Source organism: Entelurus aequoreus, linkage group LG21, assembly GCF_033978785.1.
Source record: "Entelurus aequoreus isolate RoL-2023_Sb linkage group LG21, RoL_Eaeq_v1.1, whole genome shotgun sequence".
Lineage (NCBI taxonomy): Eukaryota > Metazoa > Chordata > Actinopteri > Syngnathiformes > Syngnathidae > Entelurus > Entelurus aequoreus.
In genome coordinates, this window is record NC_084751.1 from 39875442 (window position 1) to 39885367 (window position 9926).

General features: G+C 42.1%; 1 protein-coding gene across 19 annotated transcripts in view; it reads right to left on the minus strand.

The window, feature by feature from the left end:
* LOC133638745 (protein unc-13 homolog B-like) overlaps positions 1 to 9926 on the minus strand; it is a 143353-nt gene that overhangs the window by 62192 nt on the left and 71235 nt on the right. For 16 of the 19 annotated variants that reach the window (XM_062031654.1, XM_062031649.1, XM_062031665.1 and 13 more), the window contains one exon: positions 519 to 9926. This exon is cut by the window's right edge and continues 309 nt beyond it. The exons of the other annotated variants lie outside the window; for them this stretch is intronic. In XM_062031654.1, coding sequence (XP_061887638.1) covers positions 519 to 9926 — 9408 coding nt within the window. The remainder of the gene's footprint in view (positions 1 to 518) is intronic. 19 annotated transcript variants of the gene reach the window in all.

The window sequence follows — 9926 nt, forward strand, 5'->3', positions numbered from 1 at the left end:
TAATTAACAACATGTTTACTTTGGGCAGAACTTCTGCCTCACAACAAGGACATTTTAAGTTGTAATCACGGTTTGGACATCTCTGTGTGAAGTTTGCATGTCCTTCCTGTCCTTGCGTGAGTTTACTCTGGGTACTCGAGTATTTTCCCCACAGTCCAAAAACAGCATGTTAGTTTAACTGGAAACACTGGATTGCTAATTCGATGTTGTGATTATAAATTAACTCAGACACATAACATCTGCATGTATTGTGGTGTAATAACAAAATAAAAGGTACTGAGCATGTGCATAGTGATTATGAATACTAAATAAAGTAACGTGTTTGTGTACATAGAATCCTGTTTTGAAAAGGTATGAATGGGTGCTACAATTGAATTTAAATTAAACTAGAGTTAGTTTAATTTAAATTCGGAGAGGGTTTAGGAAATTTGGAGAAGGTTACAACTAAAAGTAATGTTTTTTTAAATGTAACTGCATCATAAATGGTAAAAGATGCCATTTATAATGCTTTTACTAGCCTTTTTGTATTCAACAGATTCCTCTTGGACTGGTTGTCCAGCGGCACTCCATTGGTAGTACCTGCAGAAGGGTTTGTTTCTACAAGTGTTTCGGAATCTTTTATGGTCAAGGATGTTGAGGTATCTACTTCAGGGGTGGAAATGCTTATCTGGAGATTGGCTACAACATTTGGGGAACCTACCAATTCAGCTTTAGGAGCATCAGATGTGGAAAGCTTTTGTACTTCATGTGTGTCAACACTTGTTGGCTTGTTTTTTGGTTGAGAGGTTTTGACCTGGGCAACATCTTGCTTTGCTGGCTCTGTTTGCCAAGGAAATCCTATCTTTGTCCCAAATAATGAAGCCTTTGTTTTTTCCTCTTTAAACAGTCCTCCAGACAGTGTTTTTAATCCTGAAAAAAGAGAACCGGCTGTTTCCGTTTGTGGAACTGATGAAACACCAGGCGGCATTGCTGGTGAAAATAAAGATCCAAGGGCTTTTCCAGTATCACTTTGTGTTGATATGAAACCAAACAAAGTATTAGCTTGAGATGGCTCTTTTGGTAACGGATCAACTGGATGGGCTGTATTTGAATCAGATTGGACATTCAGTTGAAACGATTTGTCATCACTTCTAGGCCCTTCTTCAATGACAATGGGTTTTTCAAGAATCACTTCTTCCTCAACAGTAGCCATTTCTTTTTTGGTGCCATCTATTTCATCCATGAGGTCAGATTTACTTGTAGCAGTGTCTGCACAAGCAGCCTCGGATGATACTGCATTATCACTTGTCACGCTCTGAGTGTGATCTGCATGACTGGACACCAACAGTTCACTTGAATCTTTCTGGGCAACAGATGGCATCGCACTTTCATGCGTCACCTGAGGATGTGTAGTACTAGTTTCTGGCTTTGGCTCACATGGCATTTGTTCACATGGCTTAGGTGGCTGCCCCATCCCCCTATATATAGCCCCCCCAATACCACCGAGTACAGATGTTCCAGTCTGTGAAACTGAAGTTTGAGCTGTTACTCCTCCAAAAAATCCTCCAAGTAGAGAACTGCCAGGCTGTGCTGCTGTGGCAGATCCCCCAAACAGCCCACCCAGTAATGGCCCACCAGTCTTGGGAACGTCTGGTTTCACGGTGGTTCGGCCTCCAAACATGCCACCTAAAATTGACCCTCCAGCATCAGATGCAGTACCATGAACATCAGACTGGGGATTAGAACTCTTGTTTAAATTTCCTAATAGCCCACCTAAATTGGGAGGTGTTGTCTGTGTGATAGAACCTCCAAAAATACTGCCGAGTATTGAGGGGCCTGGTTGGCTCGTCGCAGCTTGGGGCTCCGATCCTCCCATTCCGAAAAGTGAACTTTGCTGTTGAGGTTGACGACCTTCATTCACAGATGGTGTTGGCTTAAAAAGGGACGACATAAAGCCGGTAACTGTATCTGTTGATGCATTAGCAAAATATCCGTCTGCTTCTTGTGCCTTACGCTGTGCCTCAACCACAGGTGTGGGTAGAGTTTCCTCTTCACTTTTTGGCGGTGTTTTATCCTGACCAGACATATCTTCTACAAGATTTGGCCCAGCTAAATTACATGTTTCAGATTCAGCATCATTATCTGCTCGAACTAGTTTGTCAGTCCTATCACTATGATCATCTTTGTCACCATGTGTTTTAAGTAAGCTTTCTTCAGGACCTTGTGTTCCACTATCAGGTTGATGTAATATTTCTAGCGGTTCTTTACTTGGAGGTGCAGTTGCAGAAGATTCTTGACCAATAGAATCTTCAACTGTGATACTGTCATTAGGTGGTTCATGCGTGGTAGTTACACTTGAAGTAGTTTCAGGAAGAGAAGGGATTTTCTTTGCTTCGTTCAAATTTGATGAAGCTGTTTGAGTGGATATTGCAGGTGAAACCGATTCTTTGAATGTTGAAAGCAAACTTGTACCAGACAAATCAGCAGGGACTGAGGTTTTGGGCAAACTGCTATCTGTCTGTGAGGGAGCTGATTTTCCTAAAATACCCCCCAATGTAAAGTTGTTTTTTTGAGCTCCAGAAGTTTGTGTTGCAGCCCCACCAAATAGTCCACCCAATGTGCCACTTGCCTGTGGTGCTGAGGAAGCAGCAGGTGCACCAAAAATGCCACCCAAAATAGACCCTCCTGTATGAGATCCTCCTGCTTGAGCAGATCCACCAAATAACCCTCCAAGTAAGGGTGCCCTTGCTTGAGTTGCTGTTGGAGAAACAGAGCCTCCGCGAGTTTGGGGAGTAGACTGGGGACTTGGAGATCCAAATAAACTACCTAGTAATGACCCTCCAGGCTGAGCGGTAGCTGATTGTGGTGAAGAACCTCCAAACATGGCCCCTAATAAAGAACTTCCAGATTGAGAACTGGGCTGAGGGGAAGAGGTTCCAAATACAGAGAATATACTATTAGCTTGCGTGTCCTTGAACCCAGATGATCCACATGTACTTTCTGCTGGTGCTGGTCCTTTCTGGCTTACACTTGGCTCAGTACTGGCCCCAGAAAATAATGAAAGCAAACCTTTTGCTGGACTGTCGGAAATAAATTCTGTTTTTGAAGCTGCCTGGCCGGGTTCACTGACTATAGACGGTAGATCGGTGGCTGATGGTTCTTTAAGGATAGCAGGATCTACAGGTGCACTAATAGTGTTTGTATTCATAGGCACAGATGTACATTCAGAATTTGGTTCTATTGAGGAAACATCAGTGCATTTACCTACAGAACCCACATCAGTGGCAATATCCAGAGTCGTATTAGTAATTTTGCTCGCCTGGATTTCTCCTAAATTAGTATTGCTGCTGCTGTGTTCATGTATACAGTCTGGTACCAAGCTGCTAGAAACTGATTGATTTTGGGAAGACTTTGGTGGCTCCTTCATCGCAACATTAATGGCGGGTGGCAATTTTAAAGTTGAGTTTGAAGGGGCTCCAACATCTGGTACATTGGATGGCATAGTCTTAATTGGTGCTTTAGGTGAGGCAGCTGTATTCCCCCTAGATCCTGGTGTTTGAGCAACACCGGGGCTGCTAAACATTGAAAACAATGATTTTCTTGGACTTTCATCAGGGGTAGAAAACCCACCAAAAATCCCTCCCAGGACAGAGGTGGGTTGCTGCGCTTGTGATTGAGAGTGGTGTTTTGATTGTGCCTGAGCCCCTCCTTGTTGCTGAGCTTGCGGCTGTACTACCTTTTGTTGTGGAGAAGAAGAAGTTGTTGGTGGCTGAGTTTGTGGGGAAATAGGATCACTAAACATTGATAACAGACCCTTTACTGGACTTTCGGTTGAACTGGATGATCCTGAAAGTATTCCTCCAAGAAGAGATCCTGATTGGGACTGAGACTGTTGAGAGGTTGTACTACCAAACATTGAGAAAAACCCTTTTTGCTGGTCTTTTTGTTGTGGTACCTCAACTTTCGCTTTGGTTTCAGGAGTGGGGGCTGTAGAATGTGATCCTCCAAACATTGATAATACATTTTTACCTGGCAAATCCTGATGTGGCATAGCATTCGGGGGATTCCCTTGAGGGTGCCCAGTATTTGGTGCAGATTGTGAAAGACTTGTCCCACTTAAAACTGATAATATACTTTTACCGAGTGACTCTTCTTGTGGAGCTGTAGCTGAAGTGGTTGTTTGAACTGTAGGTCCAGACGGGGAAGCTGCTGTTGATCCTGTCAGAATGTCTCCAAGTGAAAATCCAAACAGGCCACTAGAGGTTTTATTTTTATTTTCTTGTTTTAACTGTTCGGCATGTGATGTCGTTTTTGACTTTTCAGTAGCCTGGGAAAAAGGGGAAGATAATACTTCAGATTTTGGGGTGGGATGGCCCTGTTCTGGCTCAAGTGTACCACTCTGGTTCATGGTTTGTTGTCTCTGTATACCCTTAGGTCTAACTGCTGAGGACCCGAGTGTGTCCTGTTTGTGTGGCGTAGATGGCTCTATATTAAATAAACTGCTAAATGATCCGAATATATTTGATACTCCTGTAGCCTCTTTATCTTTGGAAGCACTTTCTGGTATGGAAACACTATTTCCATTTGTGTTTTGCTGATTGAGAATTGTCTGCGAACATGTCTGTGACTCTGGCGTTGGTTCTTTAATTCCAACTGTAGATTCCAGAACGTTAATTAACCCAGGCTGTGACTGCTCAGATGTTTTCTTGACTGTTATATCCACTGACTTACCAGCTGCAAATTTTTGAGGGGGACCATCTCTAATTAGAGATGTTTTTGATCCCAATGGTACTGTGACATTATGCTCTGTTGTGGTCTGTCGTGACAATGGAGGTTTCTGTGAAATGGTATACGATTGTGTTGAGGGATGAGTCACTTGAGCTGCAGTTGGTAATGTAGGCAAACTTCTTCCCTGCATGGCGGTTGGTCTTTGGTGTTGATTTATACCATTTTCTGTTGAATTTACAGAGGTATTTTCGTCTTTAATAATCTTTGACTTTACACTTTGTAAACTCGATGAAAACACGTTTCTAGACTTAGTATCAACAGCATTATTGGGTTCTCTTTGAGTACAGCCTGATACTTTAGTTTTGATGGATTCCACTGTTGTACTTCTTCCAACAAAAGATGAAATCAGGGAAGAAATCGTTTTGACCTGACGATTAGGTTGTTCTTCTCCTGGAGTCACTCTCTTTCTCCAGTCCTCCTCTGATACATCATCCACATGTTTCACAGTAACTCCAGTGGATGAACGACGTTGCTGTCTAGGCTGGTAACAGTTGTAAAGTACCTTCTGATTTGACCTCTCAGTATCAGTAGAATTCAAGGAAACCGCAACCTTTTGAGCAAGTAATGTCCTATTTTCTTGGCTGTTCCACTGAGGACCGAGATGGTCTTTATTACGAGAAGAAAGGTCAATTACATACTTGCATGGATCTTCGGGGACATAGCTGGCTTGTCTTGGATCCATACGAACTTTATTTAATGTGTAAGATGTGAAATCTACACCTCGTTGCCCTGGTGATACGAAAGAATTTTCAAACATTTGGGTAAACTGCTCAAGGTTTAGGTTCATGATTTGATTTCCTTTTCTGTAGGCAGCAGACAAATTTAATGGGGCATTGAGGAGTTGGGAGTCATTGAGTTCTTGACCAGGCAGCCATAAAAGCTCATCCTCATTAAACAGTGGAATTTTAAAGCCACACACCACAACCATTTCGCTGAATAGCAGAGCATTGGGAAATCCATCAAATGTCTCTGGATTTCCTACGGAATTATCCTCAGGGGCACATACATAGACATATTCACCTGCTGAGTCTGTGAGCAAAGCATAAATGTACTCATGATCAGTGTAAACAAAGTAACCACAGTCACCATCTTCTGCTGGCCACCACATTCCTTGCTCCAACAATGCAAGCCACTGCTGATACCATTCTGTGTCTTCGAGGTACATAGAGTCTTCCATGTCATAATTGCCACTTGAGGGAAAATTGTAACGGTTTAAGTTATTGAAATTACGCTGCCTTTGATGAATCAGGCCATTATCTATTCCATGCTGCCAGTTTGCTGAATAAGACAAGCTTGGTGCAGTCTCCTCGTAATAGCCTTCATGATATGTAATTCCATTCAAGCTATAAGTGCTGCTGTCCTTACACGAATTCCATTTTCCCTGTGTTGCCACGCTTGGTTTAGTTGTCAAGTTCAAAATTCCTTGTTCACTGGAGGAAAATTGTAAGTTTCCTACGTCTTCATGGCTATTCCAAAATGTTTTTCTGGGGTAAGAATCACCATTCACATTTCCATCAGATATATATGGCTTAACTTGCTCATTCTGACAAATAGCACCTTGCCACGTCATAGAGGAAGTAAGTGGATGGTTTATAATTGGAGAACTGTAGCCAGGAGAAAACGCTTCTCTTTCATAACTTTGCACATACTCCAAATCCTGTCCTTGAAATTGAGAATTCAGGGATTCATTCTGAAACTGCTGCCATATGGTACTTCCACGGATCCACTGGTTTTCATCATAGGAGGGACTTGATTGATAAGGAGAAACCTGACAAATATAAGGGTTTTGGCTTGAGGATCCATTCAACGATGGCATGCTCCCACAAACATATGGGTAATTTATCGTTTCAGAGAAATTTGTATGACTTTGAAAGCCAGAATCAATATTTCCTGTACTGTAAGCCATTGGGCGCATTGGTAGAAAAGAGCTAGAGCAATATAACTGAGGCAAATTACCAGCACTAAATGATGAGTAATTTTCATTATTGTGAAAAGATCTGGCAAACGTAGACGATGTTCTTAAGTCTAGACTCTCAGAATCAATTGAAACAGCTGTACTTTTGAAATCATGCCTGCTTGGTCTTGGATTTAAATAACTTTGTCCATCGATTTGCCTGACATTATTAGTTAGAGCACATTTTGTCAACCTAGGCGAGTTAAATTCCTCAGTACTTTGGCATTGTGTTTCCGACTGTCTGTAGGCAACAGGTTGCATAGGGACATTTTTATTTGCGAATCCAGATAAAAAACCTTGGGGTGCAGGCGGCTGTGTCCTCTTCTCTTTCTCTGTGTGGTTTTGTGAACACTTTTGTATATTATTCAAATGTGGGTGTGTCTGTAATGTTGTCTTATTTGAGACCCTTAGAGACAATTGTTCTGTTGATGTCTGGCAGGATGTGCCTTGGTTTTCAGATTTTGTCAACGTTTTAAACAAACCAGAGAGCAGCCCAGATTGATTTGATGTCTCTTTCTCTTTTGGATCAAACTGTGTATTTTGCACTTTAATCTGTTGCTGTGTCTCATAGATTATTTCGGATTGTTGAGGAGCAATTGGTTTAGCAGAACTACTTGCTTGAGTATTTTCTTTTGCATTCATTTGTGGTTGATTTTGTTGAGCGAGCTCAATTCTTTCTAAAGCTTGTTCATGGCTTGATATGCTTGGGACAACGGTTGATGAGGGCTGTGGTGTGTTTATACTGTCTGATGAAGCAAACTTAAAAAGACCAGAAAGAAGACCGCCTTGCTTGGATGGTGGTTGCTTGACAGGAACAGTTTCTTGTCGAGAAAATCCTACTTTGTTTGTTGTCTGTTGGTCAAACTGCTGTCTTGTTTGATTTTTTATGTCTGGTCCTTGTACGTCATCACAAGTCAAAACTGGTTGGTGTTGCTGGACACTGCTTTGCTGCTGACCGTGCTGAACTTGGCTGCCTAAACTACTCTCTGCTGGAGAAAATGAAAGCAATCCAAATAATCCCTTGCTTTGCCGAGGTTGACTTTCCTCAGTTTCATTAGAAATCATGTGCTGGTTAGGGTACTTGCCAGGAATTTCCCCCTGATATAGATCCTCAGAAGTTTGTGCTAGATTTTCTGTTGATGTCTTCAGTATATTAGAGAGAAGGCTTCCTCTCTGTGAAGCTGTCAATTTTGGTTGGGGCGAAACGCCAAAGGGAGTTTCTAGGGATGTATTTTTTTTGGCTGGTTGATTAATAGGTTGACTCTGCTGTGGCATATTGTCAGACAGCTCAACACTTGAACCAAATTTAAGAAATCCAGATAGCATCCCTAATTGGTTGGACTCGGTTTTGCCCACAGCAGAATTGTCAGTGGAGCTCCCTTTAAAAAGACCTGACAAAAACCCTTGGGATTCTGTTTGATTTGGAGCTTGTTGTTGCACTAGATTAGGGGCTGCAGTTGGTTTTTGATTTGATGCATGTTGTGAATATGACCTGGACATCTCTTTGGTATTCTGAGATTGAGGATTACTGATAACGTTTTGATCTGAGCCAGAGGGAACAGAAGTAGTGCTGAATATACTGGAGAACCATCCCTTTTCTGTGGCTTTCTGTGGTGTGGAAGCATTTTCTTTATAGGCACTGGAGGTTGTTGACCCAGGTTGTGATTGCTGTGGATTTTTTGGGTTTCCAGGGTAATGAACGTCTTCCATGGATGCAAACTTCAAAAATCCAGAAAACATTCCTCCTTCTGCTCTTGGCTGTTGTTGAGTTGAGACATTTTCAGAGGATTGTGAAGGCGGTTTAGACTTAGTATGTGATAGCGGATCATTTAACTGTTTCTGAAGCCTTGGATCTTCAGTCGATCTAAATACTGGATATACTGCCACAGGTGGTGCTCCCATAGATGGCATCTGTGAAGGAGGTGCGATCAGAGATCCAAACGACTTCTTTAAAGGAGTAAATAAATGAGTTCTTTCAGATTCCGTTGCACCAGTAGGCTTTGTAGATTGAATCCTAGACACACTAGCTTCTGGTTTACCTTGATGAAAAGCACTGTGATCTAATTTTGAATAACTTGGATTTTTTTCTTCATAGCATTCATCTGCGTTCGTCATATTTCCAGAAGAAAACAGCTTCAAAGGATTTAATTTCCCCAAAACAGAGTTTGCTTGAGCCTGAGGTTTGGTTCCAATGTCCATTGTCTGTACTTTTGTAGTAGAAGAATTTATTGCACAAACTTTTGTTTCATTTTGTCTTATTATGTTGGCCTTGCAGGATGGTTGTGAAGGCAACGGGATCACATTTTCAGGGCAGGTTTCCACAGGAGACACAACAGCTACAGGAGCAGAGCTATTTGATTTAGGAATAAAGGCCAAAAGTTTTGTTATTCCAGACTGCGGTGGTTGTGCAGATGAGGATTTTGTATCTGTGACGGACTGTTTGGGGCTTCCTCCAACTCTGTCAGTAAAATTACTGAATAAGGAGCTCATGGCATTTTTTACTCCCGAAATTCCAGCAGGAGGGTGTGATTGACTTTCTTCTTTTGGATCCCTTGAATTAAAATGGTCATCTCCAGCAGAATCTGTTTTGTTGCTTCCTTGAGATGATAGCCTTGATTTGCTTGATTTAGGAAGAGACCCATATTTGCTTATTTCCTCCTCTTTTTCAGCAAGGTATTCTGAAACCGTTTCAACTAAGCACTGCAGCTCATCCATCGGGTCTACATATTCATCACTTGGTTCTTCAACAGGTGAAAGCATGGCTTCTGGTACCCATGCCCCAGCTTTAGGCCGTCGGCACTTTTCCTGAAATCCCTGAAAATTGTCCATGCGGCTGTCATAGGAGAAAGAACTTTGATCACGGATACGTCTAGGAATTTCTTGAGGTATGTCGCCTGCTGCAAAAGCCATGTCATCAATAGCCTCATCAAAAGAATAGTGACGCTCCCCCGAATACGCTAAATCAAAATCATACTGTAATTGCATTATTGCCTCTTGCTCCTTTTTGTAAGCCACATAATTTTCTAGGGTGGTGTCAATTTCATTTTTGGCCCACATTCTTGTCTTGTAGAGAAGACTTTTTCTGTATGGCCTGGAACCTGATGCTATTTGCTCTTCCTCTTCCTCCATCTCCGCTACTTGCAGCATTAACATCTCCCCCCTTTTCTCACGGAGCAGTTTAAGGTCCGAGGGAAAAGTCTCTTCT